Source organism: Lacerta agilis, chromosome 1 (genome assembly GCF_009819535.1).
Source record: "Lacerta agilis isolate rLacAgi1 chromosome 1, rLacAgi1.pri, whole genome shotgun sequence".
NCBI classification, from domain to species: domain Eukaryota; kingdom Metazoa; phylum Chordata; class Lepidosauria; order Squamata; family Lacertidae; genus Lacerta; species Lacerta agilis.
In genome coordinates this window covers 29,430,653-29,457,675 of record NC_046312.1, presented here as the reverse complement: position 1 = coordinate 29,457,675, position 27,023 = coordinate 29,430,653, and the positions used below count along the sequence as shown (strand labels likewise).

The following is a 27,023-nucleotide window of genomic DNA, read 5'->3' as shown; positions in this document are numbered from 1 at the left end:
AGTGTTGGTGGTGTGATTGTAAAAGTTAAGGTATATTGGGAAATAATATATAATGAATTTAAAAAAATGTTTAAAATAACATTTGTTAAGCAGCCAGAAGCCTTCCTTGTTGGGTATTTTAGGACAAGATCTGCCAAAAGAGAAAAGGACACTACTTATGTATCCTATGACGACGGCAAGAATATTGAAAGCACAGAACTGGAAGACGGGAGAAATTCCAACAAAAGGACAATGGCAAGAAAAACTGATGAATTATGCGGAGTTGGCGAAGCTGACAGACAGACTTCTGGAAAAGGACAATAGGGATTTTGAAAAAGAGTGGGAACCTTTTATATTATATTAGCAGAAACCAAGAAAGAATATCGACCTGATGGTAGGATTTAAATAAACATTCACAACTTTATGGGTAGGGAACCAATTATGTAATAAAAGGGAAAATATGATGTTTGTAGAAAATAGCAGAATATAATAATGAGGATAATAAATCAGAAATGGAAGTTGAGGGAAGTCCAAAAGGGAGGGGGAGGGAGAGATGTTATGTAAATTGTATGTTATAAGTATATTTGTAATGAGAAAAAATAAAATAGGTTTTTTTTTATAAAAAAAAATATCTGGTTCCTCTTGCCACTATAGGCCAACATTCCAACAGTTCTGTTGTAATTTTCACATCTTCTCTGTTGTAGAGAAAGCCTAGTATTCAATTATATCCATTTTGCAGATGAGAAATAATTACTTGCCCCAAAATAAATATGACAGAGCAAAGCACTTCATTCTTCCAAACTCTCATTTGACAGCCCAGCATGTTGGCTCATGCTTTCCCACCCAATGGTAAGGGATTCAGCAATAATGATGAATTGCAATGGAAGTTAACGCCTCACACATCCGCAGAAGGCAGACAGTGTTTCTTGGGAGAGTATTTTGTATTTTTTCAGAAGAGGTAACGGAATGCGCTGACAAAAATATTTTCAGAACCGGGAGCTGTGTTTTAACCATAACAATATTATATTTAGAACTCATTTGGAATGTTGCTTCATTGCACTGAACAGAAAGCAGGAGTCCTAAGTCCCACCACACCCCATAAAAAAGTAGACTCTACCACAGGATAAAGATCAAGACCATATTGCAATCAGGTTGTCATATACAAGAAACAGCAAATCCATTGTGTCATATAAATGGTGCTTCTAGTCCTGTATCCAGCAGAAGAAGCCTGTATTGGATATTGTGAGAATCTACAAATGCTGAGAACATTGGGGAATATTTCATTTCTTGTTTTCCCTATGAACCTCTAGCAATTGTAGATTCTTGCACAATCACTGCATGAGGGTGCATGTCCTATCCTGATGAACAGCTACTGCTATTTCGCACAGTTTTGTCTAGATCACTTTGAACATCTATATGTCACATCCCATGGCATTCTGGAGAACCGATGTGCTGCATGTCGAAATGCATCGTTATCCATATTTGAAACTACAAGTGGTCAATTCATCATCTTCTTCTGCAAAAGGATAAATAAGGCACTCTCATGTGGTTCTTCAAACTAATTTGTCATGCACCACCTCATTATTTAGCCATCATTTTTACAATCTAATACTGATTTGTAACATACTCAGCAGCACTGCAGCAACTGATTTATAGACGGGCAACGTTATGCAACCTAAAACGACACGACGACACCGATATTTCTTCAAACAGTGAGAGCTAATTTAGAATGCCTATTGCTTTACAATTATTCATTCAGAGTTTGGCTATTGTTATGTTACAGTTACTTACATTTTGCAACCCTTTCCAATAGGACTGACTGCAAACTGACTTTGTGCAATGAGATACGATAGTGCTAATAAACCGGCAACAGCCCCCATTCCCAAACGTGCCATTGGCATTGAGATGACATAGCCAGCTGTTAGATGCAACACAATTTAGCGGAGAGAGGGTGGGAAGCAGGATAGAGCTGGAGTGGCACCATCCACTCCCATACCCTTGTGGCTGTCTTTTCCAACCACCACAAAACCAGCTATATCAACAAAACCCTGCATAGTTAATTACCGTATGTTACAATACGGATGCAAATGATACACACAGCAGCACAAGACAGATTTGCCAAGCACAGGATTCTGCTACAATTTTGTTGGGAAAAGTGACTATGTGCACTTTACAGATACATGAACCTTTAGATTTGGGAGATACTCTCTCTATTGTGTATTTTACAGCACTAGTTTTTCGATAAACCAATTACTTATGCAGTAAAAGATGATATTTGTGCACTAAACCCATAGCAACTTGAGCTCTGCAAAGGCTGTCTCTCCAACCTCATGATTCCCTTGGTTCCTTGCCTTTGTGAGTAACGTGCTGGAGGTTTCTTCAGAATAGGATCTGCTGCCTCTGAACACAATTACTCTTTCCACAGCTTCCAAGATGCTACCTGACAAAGTACTCTTCCAGCTTTAGTTCATCAAGGAAGAAGGTATTTTAGATGTATCGGGCTGACAAAGCGTGGTTTCTTCTGATACACGAGTCCTTGGCGAGATAAGAGAGCGTTTTCAATGCAACAGAATTGGTGGAAAGCAAAAAGACTTAGCCAAGTGTTGATGACACTCTGCTCAAACCACTTGTTTCATTTTGACACCTCACTGCCCAGCAAGACTGTAGCATCCAGACAATTCAGCAGGAAGCACCTGCTTCTGTTTGTGGCCAGTTTGTTCTAAGTTCATGCTGCATAATACTGTACCTGCCAGTTAGGCCAACTGCTCTTTTCTTGTACTTCCATTCTGATTCCAATTCTGTGGGTGTCAGTGTGAAATATTAGCTATATACGAAGGCAGGGAAAGAACCTAGAAAAAACGTGTGGCTTCTTCTCTTCACCTGGCCCCCAGTCAACCTCCTTGTGTGCAGTTAGCACCTCCTGTTCACATTGGCTTGATCTGCTCCCGCTGTGATGTTTCCTTTGTTCTTCCTGGTTTGCTCAGGATGGTTTGAAAGTGGTTGAACTGCTATGGGCCCCTCCTGAATTCATCAGTCAAAAATGTGATGGGCTTGTGTGTATGGGAGTGTTGAAGAGGACAGAGTAATAAATACAGGCACTGTGGCGCTGCCATCTGCTGACAAAGCAGCCACCTTCATCAGAAGTCCCACCTGGAAAGAGAGCAAGGGACAGGATGAACACCAAGAAGGTGGCTGGGTCTGGTGCTAACAGGCATGGAAAGTGGATGCAGTAATTTTGAGCAAATTAGGAATCTAACAAGGCCATGCTGTCAAATGTATTTAACAACCTTAAAATCCAAATATCCCATAAAAAGAACATTTGTACTTGTATGACAAAGGGCTTTTGGATACCCAGCTTGGTTTTTTTCTAGGATGTGACACACTTTTCACTGAATGCATTGCAGCCCATCCTATCTATGTTTATGCAGAAGAAAGAGCCATATTATTCAAGTAAGTACGCGTCCAACTGTGCCCTTAGTTCAGCTGTCTCTCTGACAATTCAGAAACATTACAAATCCACTAGTGCTGCCACACCTAAAAAGCATTGCATAGTAAAACTTATCATGTCTAACGATAGCTGCTTAGTTTGCAGTGCTGTGAAAAAGGCTTAAGGCTAACCATGGACGACCAAATAGAGGAATTGCTCAGTTTTGAGTTGTTTTGTTTTAAATAGCTTCTCTCTCAAGGTGACCATTCTGCTGAATAACCACAAGACTTCAGATTGGCTGCAAGGTTGCTATAGGAGTTAGTCTGTTAACAGTTCCGTGTTTTGAGAAAAGCAATCGCTTTGTGGTGCTTTAATCCGCTGCTTCATCCTTTGTTTCAGAGTCATATTAACTGCACTGTACAGGGGGCACTGATGTATCAGGTCCCATGCAAGCAGTGCTCCCAGATTCTTAGCATCTAAAAAATAAGTCAATCAGACATTTCTGAAGAAAGTTAGAGCACAAAACTTGGAGGCAGCTCTAATGCTTTGGCACTTGGCAGGTGCTACCGTTGCTAAAGGTGCCTGATCAATTTATCACTGTTGCTAAGCTAAGGTTACCAGATGTCCCTGTTTCCTGGGGACACTCCCCGGATTTACAAATCAGTCCCCATACAAAATCCATTGAAGTTGAAAAGTGTTCCCGGATTCAATGAAAAAAATCTGGTAACCTTATGCTAAGCAATCAGAGGAAGAACTGTTGACCACTCCCATCTGGGACTCAGGAGGGACCCCTCCCAGAGCAGCAGATAAAGCAGGAGAAGCTGAATACATAAGATCATAAGAATGACCTGCTGGATTAGGCCAATGACCCAACTACACCAGCATATTGTTCTCACAGCGGGCAACCAGATGCCTGTGGGAAACCAGGCATAACCTGAGCACAAGAGCTCATGAATGGTGCAGAACACTGGGGCATGTTTGCTTAAGTACCTTCCTCGCATCCACATTATTTCATTCACTCTCCAAGTAAAACACAACTGACTGGGCTTGATGTGTTTGGCTTGCAAGTAACTTCCTTGAAATAAATGAGGTTTCCTTTACTTTCCCCCTCCTCCTCCTCCTCTGAATTGCCATGTCCCCCATGCAGTCCCTACTGATCTGTTTGTCATCACTGGCCTGCTATTTGGTAATATAAAGCAACTATAAAACAAAAATAAGAAATGCACAATGAATCTGCAAATACAACCATGAAATAATCAAACACCTTGTAACTGCCGCAATATAATATTCCTATTTACTGTACTTTGACATAATAGTATTTTATCAAGGTTGGCAAAATGTGTTTTGCTGAGACTTGTGACTCTGACATATTTGTTCCGTGTTGTATATCTATATCTTGCTTTTCCTTCCAGGAGTTCAAGGATTAACAATCAATCCCTTTTCCCAGGCAACTCTGAGAATTGTAGGTCTGTGAGGGGGAAACGGGCCTCCTAACATCTCTTAGACCCTTAACTACAACTCCCAGGATTCTTTGGGGGGAAACCAGGGCTGTTTAAAGTGCTTTAAGTGTACAGTCCAGGTATGGCCTGAGGGTGCATTCTGGCCTGTGATGTCTGCTTCCCAAAGGGATCTGCACATAGGTTGAAAGCCACTTGGATGGGGCCTATATGAGTCATTGTCTAACGTCACAATACTCTCTGCCATCTGCTGCGGTCTTATCAAACTCTTAGAAGGAAAACTGTGTGTTCTTTAAACCGCTCTCTGTTTTGATGGTTATAATATCCCCCACTGAAGTCTATGATCACATTGGACTTGGCAACACCAGCAGCCTCCCGGGTGGCAAAGCCCACACCCAAGTTCTCTCATGTAATAATAACATTTCTCACTAGAATATCCAGCTTCCAAGTTCCCATAACAGGCCACACATTACGTGGGATTAAGCATGTCTCCTGAGGAACCTCTTTAAAATCTGACTAAATGCCACAAAGATAATGCCAACAGTTTTAGTTGTCCTGGTCTTGGCTGTTAGGGGGCTTTCAGCTTGTGTTTCTTGAGTAACAGCCCCACATGACAACCTTCTTTGGAAATGGAGATATTTGGAAAATCTCTGTGTGTGAGAGTATGCATGTCAGAGAAAGAGATTTTATTTTATTTTTGAAAAATGTGCAGGGTTAAGGCTTAAGGGTCACGTGCAATGAGATTTTTAAACTTCTAACACAGACTCCCATGCTGTATTTTAAAAACAGTTTAGAACGATGCAGATAATCCAGAATTTTAATTAATAGGAAGCCTAGGTTGCACCCACACTAAACAGTTAAAGCACATTTATACTGCTTTAACAGTCCTGGCTCTCCCCCCACCCCAAACCTTGGGAGCTGTAGGTTATACCCTACAGAGCTACATTTCCTAGAACCCTTACAAACTACAGTTCCCATATATACTACAGTGTGTGTATATATATATGTTGTTCAGTCGTTCAGACGTGTCCGACTTTTCGTGACCCCATGGACCAGAGCACGCCAGACACGCCTATCTTTCACTGCCTCCCGCAGTTTGGCCAAACTCATGCTAGTCGCTTCGAGAACACTGTCCAACCATCTCATCCTCTGTCGTCCCCTTCTTCTTGTGCCCTCCATCTTTCCCAACACCAGGGTCTTTTCTAGGGAGTCTTCTCTTCTCATGAGGTGGCCAAAGTATTGGAGCCTCAACTTCAGGATCTGTCCTTCCAGTGAACACTCAGGGCTGATTTCTTTAAGGATGGATAAGTTTGATCTTCTTGCAGTCCATGGGACTCTCAAGAGTCTCCTCCAGCACTATAATTCAAAAGCATCAATTCTTCGGCGATCAGCCTTCTTGATGGTCCAGCTCTCACTTCCGTACATTACTACTGGGAAAACCATAGCTTTAACTATACGGACCTATATATATAGGGGGAGCCATGACCTTTATATGTGCTTTAAAGGCATAGTGTGGATGTGACCTTCACCTAGGTAACAAACAAGGTGGTGCAGAAGTGAATTCTTACCACAATCCAGCTGGGAAGGAAGGTCAGGCACAGACATCAGCTATTTTTTTATTTTAAAAACCAACGCATTGCACTTGCTCAAGTCCTAGAGCAGGGGTTCCCAAACTAAGGGCCGCGGGCCAGATAAGGCCTGAGGGACTTGTTTATCCAGCCTGCGGCAAACCCTGCCACCCACTCTTACCGGTGCTGTGCTGCGCGGCTGCCCACTTGCACCGGAAGGAGCACCGGAAATAGCTTGTGCACGTGCGCAAGCATTATTTCCGGTGCACATCCGGGTCGGAGGGGGCCCGTGCACGTGCGCTCAAGCTATTTCCGGTGCTCCTCCAACCTGGAAGTGCACCCGAAATAGCGTGTGCACACGCATATGGGCGTGCGCTCCCCTGCCCTCTGGCCCGCCTCGTAATTGCCGCTGGAGTCACCGGCCTGAGGTGCGGTAAGTTTGTTGACCCCTGTCCTAGAGCTAGGGAAGAAACTAGGCTTTCTTTCACCCCAAATACTAAGTTCAGCTTACTTCTGAGTAGAGCATGCCTAGGCATTGTATTAGTCACCAGGGCTTACTTCTGAATTCAGTGATCCTTAAAGGTAAAGGTAAAGGGACCCCTGACCATCAGGTCCAGTCGTGTCCGACTCTGGGGTTGCGGCGCTCATCTCGCTCTATAGGCCGAGGGAGCCGGCGTTTGTCCGTAGACAGCTTCCGGGTCATGTGGCCAGCATGACAAATCTGCTTCTGGCGAACCAGGGCAGCGCACGGAAACGCCGTTTACCTTCCCGCTGGAGCGGTCCCTATTTATCTACTTGCACTTTGACGTGCTTTCGAACTGCTAGGTGGGCAGGAGCTGGGACCAAGCAACGGGAGCTCACCCCGTGGCAGGGATTCGAACTGCCGACCTTCTGATCGGCAAGCCCTAGGCTCAGTGGTTTAACCCACAGCGCCACCTGGGTCCCTTTCAGTGATCCTTACTTATGAGTAAATATGCATAAATGTTATCACTGCAAATCCTTTCCCAGTAATATAAGGAATTATCTTACTTCCCTTTCCACAACACAGGGTTATTTATTTCTCTGTCTGGTTTCAGTTCTCAGTGTCTAATTTCCCTCTTCCCCACCCCACTGCCCAGAGCACATCTAAAGTTGATCTTTGGTTCCTGGCCCTTATGCCTTAAAACTGCACTTAAGCAATCAAAAATATTGCCACCAAATATACCTTAGTTTCTCCATCCAGACTAAGGGTTGTATCCAGCTAAGTCAAATTAAGAGTAAACCTACTGAAACCAATGGATGTGACTAATTTTAGTCCACTGATTTCAGAATGGCTTAGTTAGAGGAACCCTAAGGCATGTAACTGTTAAGTGCTGTTTTTATTAGGCATTACTTTTCTGTAAAGCATTTCTTTATTTTTTTTAGGCCAGAAAGATGGGTGGAGTCTAAAAGGAAATGGATTTTTGGAAATAGGAGTTTCTAAGCTGGAAAAGGCAAAGCTGCACCCTCAGCTACAATCCACAGAAACACTGTATGTGCGCTCATCTACAAGGCACAATGGAAAACTTGCCCCACTTATCTCCTCAAATCCTCCCTTTCCCTGGATATAAGGGAAATAAACCTACTCAAATAAACAATAGTTTCACTTTTTTTCTCCTAAAAGGTTAAATTTACTTTCTGGACAACAAAAGGCAAACCAGCTATTCAAGGCCTTGGAATTTGCTATTTTTGATCTCAAGTCCTTAAATGGGAAGTTTTTTTATGGTGAGCTTTAAAAAGAAACACAGCAAGTTAAATGCATTTTAATTAGGGGTGCAACCTTTAATGTCAGCGAATGTTTTAGTCACGAATTAAAATTTTTCTTCTGCTCTGACCAATTGGTGAGGTTGGCAAGGAGGAAAATCTTTGGGTCAGGGGAATCATGAGGGGCCTATCACTGCAAAGCCCATAGGAATGAACCCTCTCATTGCTGCAAATTTGGTCGAAGGTGGTGGGTTGGAGGCTACTCAAGTCCTGTTGAAATCAAGGGGGCAAATTAAACTTTGTTGATTTCAATGGGATTTAAGTGCAATTTATCTTTAGCTAGATCAGGGACTTTTCTGTTTGGGTTATGGGGTGTTTCAAGATGGTGGTTTACCACAGACTCAGTGCTGCTCATGCATAAAAGGTTTTTGCAGTGTCCACCCTTAAAAATGCTGTCCTATTCCTCCCCCCTCTTTCAATCTGGATTTATGCATTCTGCAAGATTTTTTTGTTTCTGTAATTTATCAGATTTTCTGCAGAAACTGTAAATCCATATGAAATGGGAAAATAATACAAGACAGCATTTTGAAGAGGACAAAATCATGTGGTCACTGTGCAAAACCTGTGTGCATGTGCAGCTTCAAGTTCTAATAACTTGTCAAGTGAAATCGCCCAGATTACTGTTTAGTTCCAACAATATGCTCACACATCCAAAGTCTGCTTCCAACAATGAGTGAAATAGCTCCGTCAATCAGTTTGCCCGTCAGAAAAAGAGAGTCAGTGTGGTGTTAAGGGTTAAGAGTGTTGAGACTATGACCTGGAAAACTGAATTCCCACTGAGCACTGAAGCTCACTGGGGGGCCTTGGGCCACTAGTCACTGTCTCTCAGCCTAACCTGCCTCACAGGGTTGTTGTGAATATGAAATGGGGAGCTGGAGAACCACGTGCAGCTCCTTGAAGGAAAAGGTGGTATATAAAATGAAACAAATGCATCTCAGAAACTTTTATGATAGCAGGAACAATGGAGGTCGCAATTCTGTGGCCCTAGAACCTGAGAGTGCCATCACCAAAACAACCCACAGCCAAGCAGAAAATTATTACACTGGCAAACATGCAGTGAAAACTATACACGCACACACACACACACACACACACACACATTTAGAATACTGGTATGTTTTTAGTTTACTGATGGTGTGTATTTTTTTATTTTTAGGGACGTGGGTGGCGCTGTGGGTTAAACCACAGAGGCTAAGGCTTGCCGATCAGAAGGTTGGCAGTTCGAGTCCCCGTGACAGGGTGAGCTCCCGTTGCTCGGTCCCAGCTCCTGTCCACCTAGCAGTTCGAAAGCACATCAAAGTGCAAGTAGATCATTAGGTGGGAAGGTAAACGCCTTTTCCGTGCGCTGCTCTGGTTCGCCAGAAGCGGCTTATTCATGCTGGCCACATGACCTGGAAGCTGTACACCAGCTCCCTTGGCCAGTAACACGAGTTGAGCGCCACAACCCCAGAGTCGTCCGCGACTAGACCTAATGGTCAGGAGTCCTGTTACCTTTAATTTATTTTTTTAATGTTTTAATTGCGTTTACTAATAATCTAACTTCGCATTATCCATGCCAGTAAACTGGAGCCAAATGCAGGCACTTCTGGGAGAAAACTTCTACAGCTAAACCATAACTTGAAGATTTAACCTCCCCCCATTCCCTGGTATTGACACTCACCTGGAGGATCAATCTTTGGGTCTCTGCTTTGCCCTCTTCCTCTTGCTGCGTCCCTTGGGTCTCCTCCTCCTTCAGGAGGAAGAAGGAAGGAAACAGAAGAGAAGGTGGCAAATGAGACACCAATAATAATAACTTTATTATTTATACCCCGCCCATCTGACTGGGTCGCCCCAACCCCACTCCGCTATGGAGAGTATCTAACCAACGTCCAGAAACCTTGCTAATTCTACTTACCTCCCTGACTTCACAGCATCTCGCCGAGGCCTAGGGAGAAGAGAGACTGTCAGGGTATGGGGCTGCAACATTCATAGATATTAAGAGACCCAATGTGATGGGAATAGCAAAACAAAAACAAAAACAAAACAACCACAGATGGGCTTGCCCCCTAAATGTGATGATTTCCTCTTTATAAGGAAAAGAGTCATTCAGAGCTCCTAGAGTCATGTTCTGCTACCTGGCATGGTTCACAGTGGCCAAGGATCCCAACCCCACCTCACACAAACACCCCCACTGTCTATCACTGAACCAGGCCCCTTCTTAGACCACCAAACGCAGGTGAGATCCCGTTAACAGTCTCATAAGCAACATTATTCAATTGCACCCACTGAAGAGGTCTGTTGGGATAGAATTTCAAATATATTATTGGATGTTGAGGGGGAGAATGGTACGTAGAAATAAAGGAGAGCATCGAGCGGCTTTCAGTCTCTCTACATAGATCCCTTCAGGAAGCAGGCACTGCAGGCAAAAATGCACCCTCCGTTACAGCGCATGTTGCACACCAACAGGATTAGCAGAGGCTAACAGGAGTTAGGAATGCTGTCAGCATCGTTACACATCAGCCTCCCCACATTGCCAGTCTGAGACAACCTATTTTGGGCATTTCAGAGGCCTGGCTTGTTATTCCACCGGCAATACACTGATTAAGCTAAGGAATAATTATCTTGGAAAGGTGGTTTTTGTTTTGTCTCTGCTTGTGAGAGCAAGGACACTAGCTGGAAGTGAAGCATTGTACGATGCTGTGTGTGTTCGTGCTGCAAGCAACAGGGGTTGCTTCTTTGTTCCTTTTGGTAAAATGAGGTTCCTATAAAGACCCCAAGGGCCACGAATGGACAGCTGAGTTGGAACAGCTGCTACTTCTGTCACATTTTGTCACTTGGTTGTGTTGCTGGCTCATTAAGCACCAGGCATGTAGGGCACCCCCAGGGCTGTGCATGTGCTGCAATTCCACTGGTGCCTGGAAAGCATGTAGAGTATGACACTGAATGTTGAACTTGGCTTCATAAGAATTTTAGCTTCCTTTCTGTATTTTTTTTTAAGTTTCTAGTCCTTATGACTGTGAAGATATGGTTGAAAGAATGTGACCAATGCCTGCTGAAATCTTCATGATTGGGGGTGACCTGGACTGTTCCTGCTCCTCCCTATGACTAGTAAAACCATAATTAAATTGTGCAAAATGCAAAATGCAGAATTGTGAAAAAAGTATGAACAATGATATACAATTGCATTGATCACAGGATCCAGCTTTTTCTGACACAGACTGTGAATTGTTGGGAACAACATTACATTAGTATGCTTTTTAACACAGATAACATACGGACTGTCAGGATTCCCCACCCCCACCCCATTGTGTGCTGGCTACGACAGTCGTGCCTTTAGTCTGGTCATCTTAAGGCATGACAGACTTGAGGAGATTCAGTTACTCCAGCAGCCTTGCCTTTAAGTAGCCAACAAATCCGACTTTTTTCTAGTCAATCAGAGTGAGAATCGTGTGTGGAGTTCCTGGAGCAGAGCAAATGGTGGAAGAACAACTGTTTCCTGCTGAGGAGGGCTGAATGTCAACAATCTAACCCCTGGGGGAAAGCTGGAATTTGATCCTGCTAATCTAAATGTGCAGAAGGAACACTCCAAGCCTGAGGTGTCAAGGAACATGCTGAAAGTCACTCTACTACTTCTTCATTTTGGGGCTGGGAGGAGGTGTAGTGGACTTAACTGCAGAGAATACAGTTCCCTTGCACTCCCCCCACCGCCCCAAATACATCCCATTGTGGCTCACCATGACAAGAATTGAGAACACCTGCCCCAGTTAGGCTCAGGTTACATTAAAAGGCTGCCTGAGGCACCACCAGTCCAAGCCCCCTCACCTTTTTTAAAATATTTCTGCTGGCTCCCTTGGCTGCTGTTTTTTGAAGGCTAAAATTAGGAGGAGTCAAAAAGAGGGGCTTGTGGAGTTCATTTAGGGGTCTACCTACCCCACATCGTTCCCTCTCCTTCCAGGGATTACTTGACTCCTGTGAGGCACTGGATACCCATAAGAGCCAGTGTGGTGTAATGGGTAAGAGTGTTGGACCAGGACCTGGGAAATCAGGGTTCAATCCCCACTCAGCCAAGAAGCTCATGGGGTGACCTTGGGCCAGTTACCATCTCTTAGCCTAACCTACCTCAAAGAGTTGTTGTGAAGATGAAATGGGGAGGGGGAGAACCATGTACACCACTCTGAGCTCCTTAAAAAAAAGGTGGTATATAAATGTAATTTTTTAAAATAGAAAAATGCCGTCATGAAGACACATACCTGCATACACATTTCCTATGCTCCACAAAGGACAGCTCCACATAGGGCGCTTGTTCTTCTGAATTCACCTTCAGGAGCTGTAAGGGTGAAACCTATGTAACTCTCAGAGCATTTGGGACTTAAGAGAATAGGCAAGTAAGAGGCGACATGATAGAAATTTATATAATTATGCCTAGCATGGAGAAAGTGCATAAAGAAAGGATGTCCACTAGAAGTTGTGGACACCCAACGAAGAAAAATGTTGGAAGATTCAGGGCAGACCAAAGAAAGTACTTCTTCACACAGCATATAGTTAAACTATGGAACTCACTGCCACAGGAAGCAGTGACGGGCCGCCATCTTGGATGGGTTTTTAAGACGATTGGACAAATCCATGGAGGAGAGGGGGTATTGATGGCTACCAACCATGATGGCTATGTTCCACCTGCACTGTCAAAGGCATGTTTCTCCGAATCCCAGTTGCTGGGAATCACAGGAATCCATGGAGCTTCCATTACCCAGCCATTCACAGAAGATGTGAAGCAAAGAAGTGCTGACCACTATAGGGAAGGGCTGTAGCTCAGGGGTAAAAACATCAGCTTTTAATGCAGAAGGCCCCAGGTTCAATCCCCAGCATTTCCAGGTAGAACTGAGACAGCACCCTGTCTGAAATCCTGGGGAGCTGCTGCCAGTCAAAGTAGACCAGTGTTTCATCAAACTTGGGTCTCTACCTGTTTTGGGGCTACAATTCCTACCATCGCTGACCACTGGTCCTGCTAGCTAGGGATGATGGGAGCTGCAGTCCAAAAACAGCTGAAGAACGAAATCTGGGAAACATTGGTGTAGACAATAATGAGCTAGATGGGCCAATGGCCTGACTCGGTATAAGGCCGCTTTCTATATTCCTAACAATTGCATGGACAGACACCTGGGAGCCAAGCACCACAAAGTCCAACCTCCTCACCTGCATGGTGACGTTGGCTACCTCTGTCGGGACGCACTGGAGCCTCTCGTCTCCGCAGCACCCGCTGCAGCGCTGCAAGAAGACGCAGGAAGGGCTGAACACATGCTCTACTTCACTGGGGTACTCGGATACGACATCAACGAGCTTCTCTAAGGGCTGGCAGGAGCTGCGGTTCCAAACGTCATGAAAGGAGACAACTGAAGAAGATACAAAAGATTTGGGGCGACAGGTTCAGAGTATGCACAACGGGAGACATGGTTGCTTCAGGTAACTGATGGGCAGCAAGGATGTAGGAAGCTGCATTGTATCAAGATTCATCTGCCTTTCCCAACCTGGTTCTCTCCAGTTGTTTTGGACTACAACTCCCATCAGGCCCAGTCGCCATTGGCTGTGCTAGACTGGGGCTGATAGGCAGCATAGTCCACAACATCTGGAGGGCACCACGTTGGTGAAGGCTACAAGGCCCCACCTGCACTAACCATTAAAAACAGTATTGTGCTGCTTTAAATAGCTAGGGCTTCCCCCAAAGAATCCTGGGAACTGTGGCTTGTTAAGAGTGCAGAAGGTTGTTAGGAGAAGGAGAGACCTATTCCCCTCACAGGCAGACAATTCCCAGAGTCCCCTGGGAAGAGGGTTTGCCAGTTAAGCAACTCTGGGAATTGTAGCTGTGTGAGGGGGACAGGGGTCTCCTAACAACTCCTAACTGCTCCTTTACCACCATTTCCAGAGTAAGGCAGACTGCAGAGCAAGGAAATCCCATGTTGTTGGTGAAAGCCTTTCAAAAAGCATCTTTCCTAAGAGTGTTATTAATCCCACTGGCAGAAACTTCTAGGTTCAGCGGTTTTGCAGAAAACATCTCAGTTTCTCAGCCAGTACTTTGACATCTCCTTGCCAGGAAAATGGTGTGTCTGGAAGTCACAGGGAAGTCTGATTTATCCAGCAGAGTCTCGGACTTAAGTAAGTGCTGATTATAACACCATTTCATGCGCTTGGCGGAAGCTTCCAGCCTCCCATCCTTTCTTTCAATAAGCAAGACTGGAAATGCTTGGCTTTAGATCAGAAGGAAGTCAGAACATCACGGGCCTTTAATTTCAAATATAATATGATCACATGGGGAAAGGACATAAATCCAGAACCGCAATCTTACCCATCTCCTTCACAATGTATCACAGATGTTGAAAACTGTGTGAAACTGTTGTAAGATTGGGAGAGGGTGAATGCAACCCAAAATGTCTCCACATGTTCTTTAACCGTGTGTGGCAGAGTTGACAGGCACATCCTCTGTTAGGAAAACTGTAAGTAAATGGCTCAGGAAGGCTAGGAGATGGTTGAATAATACTTGCCGCTGCCGCCATCCCTGTCCAGACAAAGGGCAGGGGAAGCTAGTTGCCTCTGTCTGACTGCAATATTTGAGTGAGATACAGACAATGAGGGAGACAGTTGAAATCTCGGCTCTACAAGCTGTCCAGATCTGACTGGGGACGGGGCAGTGAAAGTGGATGTTTTCCTGCTGTGTGCCTCCACCTAAGCTCAACCTGTATATCCAAAAATAAACTCCTACGTTGCAAAGCACCATAAGTCTCCAGTGACCACCTTCCAATGAAAACCAAACCTAGGTAAGCACTGCACCTCTGGAATTATTCTGTGCTCAGTGAGGTTGGGAGAGTACCACCACCACTGCTGCTACTGCTGCTGCTGCTAATAATAATACTGTATTTACTTATATAGCCTCATCGGTATGCACAAGGAGCACAAAAGGTCAAGGTCCCAGCCCCAAGGGGCTCACAATCTAAAATTTGACACAAGTGAAAAGATAGAGGAAGGGAAGACAGGGGGAATCAGGGAAAGAATGTGTGATTATTCAATTTGCATATGCTTAGGCTTCGTCCATGGGGTCACGAAGAGTCGGACACAACTGAACGACTGAACAACAACAACAAGGCTTCATTATAGGCTAAAGGCCAAATTAAATGTGCCATTAACTGTGTCTTTGCTTTTAATGCATAGGCTTAAAAAATGCTAATAATTATCATGATGGAGGGATTTAACCCTTCCATCTCCTACTGCAGTCCTGAGGAAAATCTCTCTTTCTTCTCTGAAAGTTGTGGTTGCATTGGGAGGAAATCCTGCACTGAGCCCAACAGAGGATTTCCTTCCAGTGCAAATGCAAGCTTCAGAAGGTGGAGTTTCCTAAGCAGAGGAAAGGGTTAATCTCCCACCCAGCCCACCTGCTGTGATCCCAATAATTATCAGCTCTCCCCCCATCCCCCAGCAGCTTCTATTTGCATTTTAAAAAATCTGCACATTAAATACAAAGGCACATTTAATATCATGGCTAATTTGCCTATCAGAAATCTCACTGACAGCATGCAGAAAATTCGTGAACAACTGCCTGGTGTGCCAAAACAAAGACAATGACATAATAGATCCTTCAAGTCTCTTCCATTCACATGTGTCTTCTTGGAGGCCCTTTTGACATCATAAAACAGGGACAAGCTTCACACTCACCTGCCGCTTCAGTGGTGCTGTTCTGAAGAAGCACATCTTGCCTCTAGGGAGAGAAAGGGGAGGGAAAAGTAATTTTCCCCAGGCATTCCCAACACCCTGCAATGAAATCCCTAGCAATTCAGCGTGGATCATTTCTGTAAAGCACAGAAGACAGTGGGATGATTCTCATGTGCTCAAACTTGTTTAAAGGCCGCATTTTATTTACTAAAATAAGATCAATTGATTAAGATGTTACAAGGGAGGTTTTTGGTCAAAAGGCACATTGTCCACATGCTGCAGTCCAGGACTCAAGAGTACAGAAAATCCCTTCCTTCCTCCTTTGGTAACTGTGCAATCCTGTACATATTGATAAGTGAGCAGTGCATGGTAGCCTTGGTTAATGTTTGTGTCGCCTGTAATATTTATTATGATTTCTACAGCACTGGGTATTACAAAGTACTGAAACAGGAAGTCAGGTCCCTGCCCTGAGGAATTTACAATCCAGAGTTTGACACAGCAGGGGCAACAGAGTGATGGGAAGAAGAAGCCCCGTCGCTGTGACTGGTTCAACTCAGAAGCTCCCAATTGCTTATCAGCTGGGATCAGTTCTATATGCTTGAATCCAGGGTATACCAGAGCCCAAAACATTTATTCAGCAAATTACTGGATTTAAATAACACCTTTCTTCCTATCATGGCTATGAAGATGGTTCACAATACAAATATATTATCACTTCAGTGTTAAAATCAGCTCCACAGTCTTTACTTCAGCCCCCTCACTAATGTGTTGTAAAATCAAGACCCAGACATGGAAGATGTAAAATAATCAAGAAGGGAATAAATATATTGTTGCTTTTTCATCATTGTATTTTTTTTATTAAGCTGATTTGTTTTGCCTGTATTTTAATCGTTCTTTATATTTTCTGTTTATCCTGAGAATTTCTTTACAGAGGTGGTGTAGAAATTTGTGTAAAGAACTATTTCTGCTAGGTTGGCCACTGAAATGGGTGGGTCTTGAATTATTTCATGAATAACTTGTTCAATTAACTTTGCCTGGATCCAACCCAATAACAATATGCCTCTAAGCATGCACAAAGTGCTTTTGCTACACCAATCAACTTGCACGTATATGAGATTAGAGAGAGAAACTGCAAGTGAGAGAATGTGACTTCAAGCCAAGCATTAGTCAGCTCCTCTCATTTCAAAATGAAGCCCTTTTCCAATCTGCTATGATTAATCTGCTGATGATGTCATGTCTCTTGCAAGCCCCTTGGGTTACTGAGTTGCAGAAGTGCTCTCCTTGTTCAGTGGGTCTACTCTGAGTTTGGCTACCACTGGATATCACCCAGAAACTGCAATTCTATTTCAGGCCAGTAGATATCAGTCTAGCAGTGCACAACTTCCCTCTCCAGAAAATTTAACGTTTTCACTCGAAAGGGTGAAGCAAGTAAATATTTGAGGTGGCCAAATAAATGGAATCGTAGACTTGGAAGGGACCTCAAGGGTCATCTAGTCCAACGGTTTGCACTAAAGAAGAGTCTTGGGTCTGAAATTATTGACGTTTGCTCCTCTGAGTCTAGTGCCCACCTGGGCATGCTCAAGGTCAGCATGCTGGGGGAAGTGGGCAGATTCTCTCCAGGCCTTCAGCTCTTGACGGCCTGGAGAGAATCCATCTTAACCAAGGGGTTTTTCTGCTTGTTTGTGCCAGAATATAGGAACTGCTTGGCATTGGGGCAATCCAGTGGTCCAGGAGGCAGGTAGGAAGCCTACTCAACCTGCATTCCATTCCAGTTAAGAACTTCAGAAAGCCTTTATGGTGCTTTCAGCCTGGATGCCCTTGACTTCCATGAGCGTAACTGCGCGGCTTGGTGCCAGTCTTCTGAAATGTCTATCTGGGTGTAGCAACTTGACACAGGTGAGATAAGCACTATACTGTGGTGGATGCAGTATCCTTGCAAGGACACGCAGATCCTCAGAAATGGCTTTGACAATGCTTCACAAGACATGCACGCTTTTATGCTCTGCGCTAATCTGGTTCTAGGCTCACCCACTCACTGACAGGACTCTGGGGACACTTTGGGAGGGGGGGGGATCTGGGGGATTGTTGCTGTTTTCAGGTGGGATTCAAACACCTACCAGCAAATTCAGGTTGTGCAATTAATAGTTGATTGGGAGCCTTGCACAAGAAACCCACTTCCCCAAATGATTGGGGAAATGAACTAGAAAGTGTGCAATAATCTAACCTCCCCACAAACAAATCAGAAGTAATGTTCATTAAATAGTCAATGTAATCTAGTCTCCCTGCAAACAAATCAAGACAAATGCTCAATAAACAGGCACCTTCAGTTTCACACAAAAGAAAGAGGAGAAAAGGATGAGAAAGAGTATCTTGGCTGCAAGAACAGGATAATTAAAATGTTTTTTTAACCAAAACTAAAAAACAACATATAACTTTTTTCCCTAATTGAAGCCACACACTTAGGTAATTTACCAGGTCAATAAATCATTCCTGAATCTGGGCTATGCTTCCTGCGCCACCAGATCAAGGTTTCCTCTGAGCCTTGTAAACTCCCCAGCCCCACCTCAGTGGGACCCCAGGAGACGGTAGCAGTGCCTATGAGCATGTACAGAGTGCCTTCTTTCCCAGCACTACTAAATAATTATAACACACCTGAGATTGGAGATTTAAAAAACTTCCAGATCATAAGAGATCTTTCCTCCGTAGAGTACTTCCAATTTTAAAATAAAGCCCTAAACACCGTGAAGTGTAAATTTCAAGAGTGTAAATTTGTGCCTGGGTTCACGTCTTTTCCCCCCGGCGCTCAAGCTCTGCACCTGGGGGGGGGGGGGCGCCGAATTCAGCCACTGAACAACCACAGTCGTTTTCCACGTACCCGGGATCGGGACAAGGCTTCCGGAAAAGAGGGCGTGCTAATTCCAGGGTTGCAGCCCGGTTCCTCGCATATTAAGTCACGGCACACAACACGAACAGTAACCGGCTGCCGCCCCAAACCCACTCTGACACCTCTTTGCCAGCTCCCCTGGGGATGAGGAGGGAACGGGTCGGCCACGAGCCCTCCCATCCCGAGCCCAGCAGGAGTGCGACAAGTCAAGCGGCGCTGGGCACTTTGTTATGGACCGGAGCTGATCCAGGAATCCCCCACTCCCACCCCAGCCTCACCTGCCAGGGGCCAGGACAGAGGGGCTTCTGCGGAGCTCACCTGCGCGCCCACCACCCGCAGGGCGAGAGCCACCAGGAAGCCCCCGAAGAGCTGCATCGCGGGCGCCGGCTACCTCTCGCGCGCCGGTCTCAAGTCCCGATTCGGAGCGGGAAGCGACGCCTCGATTCCTACTGCACATTGGTCAGCATAGCCGGCGGTGGGGCGGCGAGCCGCCGCGTCGCGCCTGCAGGATCCCTGGCTGGCTGGCTGAGCGCGTGTGGTTCCTTCCCAGAGGAGCCTGGCGGGCGCCAGCAGGGAAAGCGCTTCTGCGAAGAAAGCAGGCGCTCTTCTTCCCGGGTGCGAAGTGGAGCTGGAGAGGGAGCGAACAGCAGAGGGACCGGCTCCCGGGCGACTCCGCTCAGCCGCGGGCTGCTCTGCGGAGCGAGGCTCTCTCCGCAGCACCTCCTGCTGCCCCGGGGCCACGTGAAGCGGGCGGTTGGCCGGCTTCTCCCCGCCCCCTCGGGCGCCCGCCCCCGTCGGCCCCGCTCCCTGCATCCCCGCGGACCCCGGGAGAGCGCTTCCGGGCGCTGGCTTTACGGGCAGGGCTGCCTGGTGGGCCAGAGTGGAGCGGGAAGGCCCTATGTGACCTCCGACAGGAAGGCCCTTCCGAACCTCCCAGCGCGCAGGGTCGTCGAGGGCACATCGAGGAGCGAGCGCGGGCCCCTGGCGGCGACAAGCGGTGCCCATCCGCCGCCCGAGTGACGGGCGGGTCTCTGGGCGCAGCTAGACACCACGTCTACTGCTCTTGCCTTACCTTTTCGCCTTACAGACCCGACGTCGTGCAAAAGTGACAGGCGGGGAAGGAGGTCGTGGAGTGGTGGGGTGGGGTGGGGTGGGGGGAGGAGTTCACGAGTTATCGCGGATTGTTTATGTTTATGGGGCAGGAGAATGCTGCCAGCCATGGTGCACATGCACCCAGCTTTGTGTATGGGTGCAGTGTCCAGTGCTAAGTTATCTTGTGCCCCAGGCAAAGATAATTACTTGCACCCAGTCCCAGCCACCCCCAATTGCTAACTTCAGTTTTCATAAACAGACAAAATCCTTCAAAATATTACAGGTATCAGAAATGTGTTGTTTAGTCATGTCCGACTCTTTGTGACCCCATGGACCAGAGCAAGCCAGGCACAGAAATGTGTAAGATATAACTAAACTAATCTGTATAAAATTGGAACCCCAATGCCCTTGAGGGTCACTTTACACCTTGGGAAGCCTCTCCCGTTTAGGGTTTGAGAAGCGGAAATCTCACTATTGTGGTCACATCATGCTAGGAAGCTGCAGCTATTTGGGGCTTCATTGTGTGGACAAGCAGCTAAAACCTCAAGAACATTTTTATAGAGCTCTCACCCAAACCAAAAAAGAATTGTCTGGTGCCAGGGGTTAGATTATCCATTAGCCCCCATAAGAGGGTGTTCAAACAAATGCATTCAAATTGCATCACACAGAATATTACATCCACTTTGGCCGTGAGTTCAGTAATACCGGTATACCTTAGACCAGTGAGAGACGTTCAGTGAACACAAATAATCCTTTGCCCTGGGTCTTTTGTGGTGAGCCCTGGATCTATAGCCCTCCCTTTTTAACGTTGTTCAAGTTTTAAACTTTTTAAACTTTGAAACTTTTACAACTTCAGTCTTTCTTTAAAATTTCCTGGGCATTATACCTATAAATCAGCATGTGCACATTTTATGCAAACCTGTATAAAGAACTATGCTCCAGTCCTTTAAGTATCTGGCAAATACCGACTTGTAGGGCTGGGGGACCGGGGGGGGGCAGGCCAACAGCCCATCTAGTCCAGCATCCTGTTCTCATAGCAACTGACCAGGAAGCCTGCACAGGGGCAGACTTTGGTCTTTCAAATTTCAGCGGTGCCCTGTGAGAGGCCAAAATTTGTTGCACCCCCCCCCCACCTTCCATTCTGCTCAATTCACTGTGTCATAGTTACGACAGCCTGCAGCACTCCCCAGGCTCAGCATCCAGCAGTGGGGTAGCATGGGGGGACCACAGGGGGGTTGCCCCATGCCCAAAATTGCTAGGGGGTGCCTCAATGCAGCTCTGTGATTCTGTTGCTTGGCTCCACTGGAAACAGCTCCATATAAACCAGGAAGTGACCTCTCCAGACAATAGAACGATGATTCTTCCATTGTGGCGGAACTGGTTGTACTACCGTAAATCCGCCTCCAGCCTGCAAGCTGGACTTGAGCGCAGCAGCACTCTGCCCACCTGTGATTCCCGGCAATTGGTACTCAGAGGCACAACGCCTCTGCCAGTGCAGGTAGAGCATAGCCATTGTGGCAGGTAGCCGTTGATAGCCTCTTCCTCCATGAAGTTGGCGGCCCTCATTGCCTCCTATGGGAGTGAGTTTAATTATGCACCGCATGAGGAAGTGCTTTTCTTTTACAGCGACACATCTCTCCCTACCCTCCATTCAGTCAAGCAAGAGTCCAAGGACACATTCCAGCCAGGCAGAAACACTCAGGGGGCTGTGCTGGGAAGGGGTGTGGCCCGGGGATATTCCTGAGCACCAGGTATGGAGAGATGGCCACATTTGGACCCTGGGACTGCGGTTCCCCACCCCTGCCTTAGGATGTAGTCTGCTACCCTCCATATTTACCATATTGGGAAACAGATTGTAGAAAGGAACCTGTCTCAGTGCCTGATGATTGACTGAATGGAACCATATAAGTGGGTTCAGTCTATAATTTTTACAACTCTCTACAATGTCCATTTAATCTCTGTTACTTTTCTCTCTCTCGCTCCGTGGCGCCTCTCTCTTTTTCCTTTGCTACACACCATTAAGATTAAGAAATCAAACTCTCAGAAGTCAGCATGAACCTCAAGTTTGCTGCCCTTGGATGTATGCCTTGAAACGGAATTCGTTTTGAACATATTCATCACGGCTAGTTATAATCTCTATTACAGAAGTTGTACAAGGGCCAAATCAGGATTAGGGTTTTATTGTTGCTGTCTGCTGTGCAAACACAGATGTAGGTGTTGTCTTGGCTCAAAAATATTTTTCTTTTCCTTTAAAAAAACATTGTTTGCTACTTATCACAGTATATAATTCAGTTGTGGCTTGGAATTTCACAATCCTGTGGTCGCAGCATTAAATTCCACAAATTTCATGTGTGTATGTGAGTTGTGTGTTTAAAACATTTAAGTTTCCGCCTGAGGGTGAGTAAGTTGGATGCTAACAGTCTTGTTCCCTCCTCAAGACAGAGCAGCTAGAGGAAATCTTGGCTTGTAAAGGAGATTCAGCTAGTTCAAACATGCTGTTTCTGATGTGATAAATTCCTTGGTGGTCTGCACATAGGGCATTTGCCCTAGTCTTCCCTGTAATGTATTAGCTTTCCAAATGCAGGGAAATGTTGACATGATGGCTTCATGTACATGCTGAAGTAATTATAGACTGCTGAGAGCAGTGCCAGGTTTATGCACAACCAGCTAAATAAACTACATCTTAGGTTATCAGATTATTTATTTGTTCAGTTTATATCCTGCCCTTACTCCTTAAGGAGTGCCAACAACAAGTGTTAAAAACATATTTAAAACAATTCTAGTTCAGATGCAGAGTGGGAAAGATGTTAACTTAAAAGGCTGGTTGGAAGGGGAATGTGGTCTGTAGGCCTCAATAAGGCAACAAAATGGTGCCTGCCTAATATTTAATGGGAGGGAATTTCACAGGGTAGGGGCCACAACACTGAAGGCCTGGTTCCTATATTGTAACAGAATGGACCTCCTGATAAACTATAATCTTCAGGAGGCTCTCAACTGAAGAGTGCACTGATGGATTGGGCATATAACGGGTGAGGGGATCTTTTAGGTTATGAGGGGCCTCTAAATAAATAAATAAATAAAATGACTAAATGTCACGTCATAAGCAGAACACACAGGCTCCTCTATTTGGTAAGTGCTGAACTGTATGTTACTGATCTTGTATACGTTAGAAGTTTTCATATATACTAAGTAATAAATTGTAATATATTTTTGTTTAAATGTATTTCAAATGAAGATAGGCTTATTGCAAGATACATGCTTTTGTTAGATGGCTAGTTTTAATTTCCACCCATACCTATGTTCCAGTGATGTATGTATCTATTTTATTCATTAGCATTGTCTTTAAGTTTAGAACAATACACATTGTTTTAGATATACTGTGTGAGAGAGGACCATCCCATATGTCATAAAGGAGCTTTTGAATCAAATCTGTACTAAACTATGGGTTGTTGCAGAGGCCAAAGGTGTGGCTTCTGGCATTTATGTGGAACAGCAAAGCTTACTTATCTAAGATGGTATGTTATGAACAGCATTTATTTATTAAACTTCTATCCTGCCTTTCCTTCCAAGGAAGTCCAAGGTGACAAACAACAAGTGATTAAATTAAAACATCTTAAAAAACAATTCCAATTCAGATGCAGACTGAGAAAGATCTCACTATATCCCACTTTACAGCACTTTTAGATGTCACAGTAAAGGCAAGTATTCGTGATTCAATGAATGCAGGTGGGTAAGGTTAGGACATGGCTCAATGAGAACTTTAGGAAAGGGTTTGAAATAGTCAGAAAGATAAGAAGACGATGTCCTGATTTATAAGGGGGCTGAGTGTCATATTTGATTGGTTGGTTGGTTGGTGTTTTCATTCTGCTCTCATCCAAGGTCACTGAAGCAGCCATCATCCCTGGCAAGCCCCCACAAAGGCACGGAGGGAGAGAAATATGAATCAAGAGTAAAAACGCAAAAAATACGAACAATATTTCAGCTGCTGAGTGGTTCTTGCGTACATGTCACAGAAAGCAAGCCCACTAGACCTTGGAATGTTATCAGTAAGTCTGTTGATTTATGCATATATGCAAGGATGTGGTTCTCTTCCTTTTTTTGCTGGGTATCACACCGACCTTTGGTGGTGAAACTGAGCACTTTAATCTCCTCTGCATACCTCCCATTCCATTAACATTCTTCAGAAGCAGGAGGAAATTTGGAGAGAGAAACAAAATAAGCAGAGAATCAATAGAAGGTGCAGCAGAAAGCAATGCATACTCTTGGGAGACAGGAAGGCAGTGGTGTTTGTTTCAGGTCCCTTTTGGGTCCTCCAGACACAGTGGGTGTATCCAGGTGGGTGTTTTTTTTGTGGGATAGGTACTTCTCATGCATGTCAGTGTTTTGCAATCCCACATGACATTGTTGGCATAAAAATGCCAGCCTGACTTTCCCCCTACACCCATTAAATCCAGATTTACCCTTTCTGGAGAAAATTCATCATTATTATAGTTATTATATTCTTATTTTTAAAACTGTTGCCTATGACCCATTTGCACCTTGAAAGCAGGTACATATGGCACGTCCCCTCAACCCCCTTCCCCAAATTCCAACAGCTCATTATTATAAGATGTCAGTAATTATTATTGCCACCCATGTCATGTGGACAAGCGGGAGATTGCAAGACCATATATAGTGCAGATTTGATCCTCTGAAACTGTGCACCCAGTACTCCAATTTGAGAACAATATAGAAAGGCTGAGAGCCTTCTGAGTGGAACTGCACCATAATAAGGCATGTTATATAGCTGTTTGGTAAGCATAAAGCTCCTTGTAGTTCCAAGAGTTGGTAAAAGGCTGAGACAGAACTTCTCCTTTGGGAATACAAAACAGAAAAGAAAGATTTATGTGGCATGAAAATGCACCAAGGAGAATATTTGCAAGTTTGCAGTCTGCTGTTTCCTGCAGCGTAAGCACTTAGGCCAGGTGTGCCAAAATTCCATGGTCCTTTTTTAAAAAAATAAAAAAATAACAACACTCATGTTTTTTACTAACACTATTTTGGTCTTGTTTGACAGTAATGAATTTGGGTAGCAACTCAGCTGCTATCATGGATCCATGTTCCCGAATTCATTCCACCTGAGGCGTTATGCATCAGTCTTTATTTGTCCTTGTGTTTTTTTCGGTTTTACGGTTATATCCATGTGCTCCCAGATGGGGACTTCATATAACAAGTGTCTGTTTTGGTCTGATTTTTCTGCATGTCCAATTTGCACGTTAGCTTCCACACATTCCCATTTCTTTGGCAATTGATACTGTTATATTCAACTATAACTCCTTTCAGAATGCTTTTAACTGTAACTGCTTTTACATGTTCTTGATGGCAATTGTTTTTAGATTGTTTTAACAGTTTTTGCTTCGTGTTGCTGTTTGTCACCCTGGGCTCTTCGGGAAGGGAGGGCGAGGTATAACTTCAGTAAGTAACAAATAAATATTTTTCTCTTGCTTGCAATTCCCATCAGTGGGTGGAGCTTGATGAAATATATCTGGGCTGTGTTCTTTCCCCCATCTCTTCATCACTCCTCCCTTGCCCTCCATTACCTTTTTGCATTCTGAACATGGTTATAGGTATTTCGGTGTCTGTGCGTGCACACATTGAAAAAAAAATCCCAGGAAGTGTGCAAGAGCACACATTACCATGTTTCACAATGGGGAAAATGAAGCATTGTGCTTTTTTGGGGGGAGGGATATTATTTACATTAGGTATTTAATTTTTAAAAATATATAATAATAGTTAATATTGAAGTCTTTTTCAAGACCTGTATTATTATTATTATTATTATTATTATTATTATTACTACTACTACTACTACTACTACTACTACTACTACTACCTGATATATTATTACCTGGGAGATTGCAGTCTCCCAGGTAATACCCTGCATTTACTACATGGAGATTTTCATAGACCCTCTCCTACAAACTGGCATGTGGCAATAAGTGAAAACAGGTTTCTTTCCATTGGTATTGGGGGCCGCCAGGTGGGGAGCAAACAGAAGTGGGGGTGTAGCAATAGAGGCAACCTCTTGAAATGTCATCACATGCATGCCAAACTGCCCACTAAAACCAGATAAATGCATGCATGAGTAAATGCATAATGAGTTATTATTACTTACCTGGTTTTTCCATGTTAATGGTAAATCCAGACTAAATGTACAAAAGATATGGACAGGTGATGATATTGTATAGATGCTGCAAAAAACATGTGTGCATGGGTATCACTGATTCCACAATAAACTCCCATCTGGAAGCACCCTGCATTTAGCCTGGGAGAGTATAAGAGCTTGTTCTGTAAGCTAGAAGCCCCTGGTCCAAACTTCTGCTTAGATATGAAGTTTCTGCAAAAGCCAGTGATTCTGAGCTTCAGTATCACTGCAATATGAAAATAACAACACTGGCATATGGTCACATCCACATCATACATTTAAAGTAAATTTAATGAGATGGTCCCCCACCCCAGAATTCTGGGAACTGTACTTAACCCTTCACAAAGCTACAATTCGAAGCACTTTTGACAAACTACCGGTAAATTCCCTGGATTATTGGGGAAAGTAATGTGCTTTAAGTGCATAGTATGAATGTGATTGGGAAAATGCGGCATTCACTAAGATAATGTATGCAAAGTGTTTTGAAGCATTTTGGAATAACTAGGGCTGTAACCCCCAAGTACAGTTACTTGGGAAGAAGTCCACTGAACTTGGTGTAACTTCTGAATAACGATCCATAGGATTGGGCTGTAAGCATTTTTATATTTGGTATGCAGCCCACATTCCACTGTAAGAAGGGACAAAACCTCAATTGATTCCAAAGGTTCTGTATTATATCCCTGTTTTTATTATCTTTAAAGTAGGTGGTCTTGATGCATGTGGCCTTGATCAGTTAAGATGGTCTTTCCTTCTGGCTGGCTGAACTCATTGCTGTTTATTGATCAAAATGTCTAATATTATCAGTTCTAAGAAAGAAAGAAAAACAAAGCAGGCAACCCAAGTATTTCACAAGGGGGTCTGGATTTTGATAATGCTGTTGCATTCATTAGTTGCCAGGACATAGGCTAAACATATGGAAGCATTTAAATCTCTAGTAAGCAAATGCAAGTCAGCTTTAAGGACAAAGCGGGAT

General features: G+C 44.4%; 1 protein-coding gene across 1 annotated transcript; it reads right to left on the bottom strand.

The window, feature by feature from the left end:
- Positions 1-979: 979 nt before the first annotated feature.
- Positions 980-19,166, bottom strand: PGF (placental growth factor). The gene is made up of 7 exons (XM_033142648.1): positions 19,093-19,166; positions 15,894-15,936; positions 13,386-13,582; positions 12,443-12,519; positions 10,108-10,137; positions 9,874-9,942; positions 980-3,129 (listed from the first exon to the last, which is right to left on the bottom strand). The coding sequence occupies exons 1-6, from the start codon at positions 19,147-19,149 to the stop codon at positions 9,882-9,884; spliced, it is 465 nt and encodes a 154-aa protein (XP_032998539.1). The 5' UTR covers positions 19,150-19,166; the 3' UTR covers positions 980-3,129; positions 9,874-9,881.
- Between the last annotated feature and the right edge of the window lie 7,857 nt (positions 19,167-27,023).

Coding starts and splice junctions, on each gene's coding strand:
- PGF (XM_033142648.1), bottom strand. CDS start 19,149: ATGCAGCTCTTCGGGGGCTTCCTGGTGGCTCTCGCCCTGCGGGTGGTG. Junction 13,583..15,893: donor CAGCACCACTGAAGCGGCAG/GTGAGTGTGAAG, acceptor TATCTTCTTCAG/TTGTCTCCTTTCATGACGTT. Junction 9,943..10,107: donor GATGCTGTGAAGTCAGGGAG/GTAAGTAGAATT, acceptor TTCCTCCTGAAG/GAGGAGGAGACCCAAGGGAC.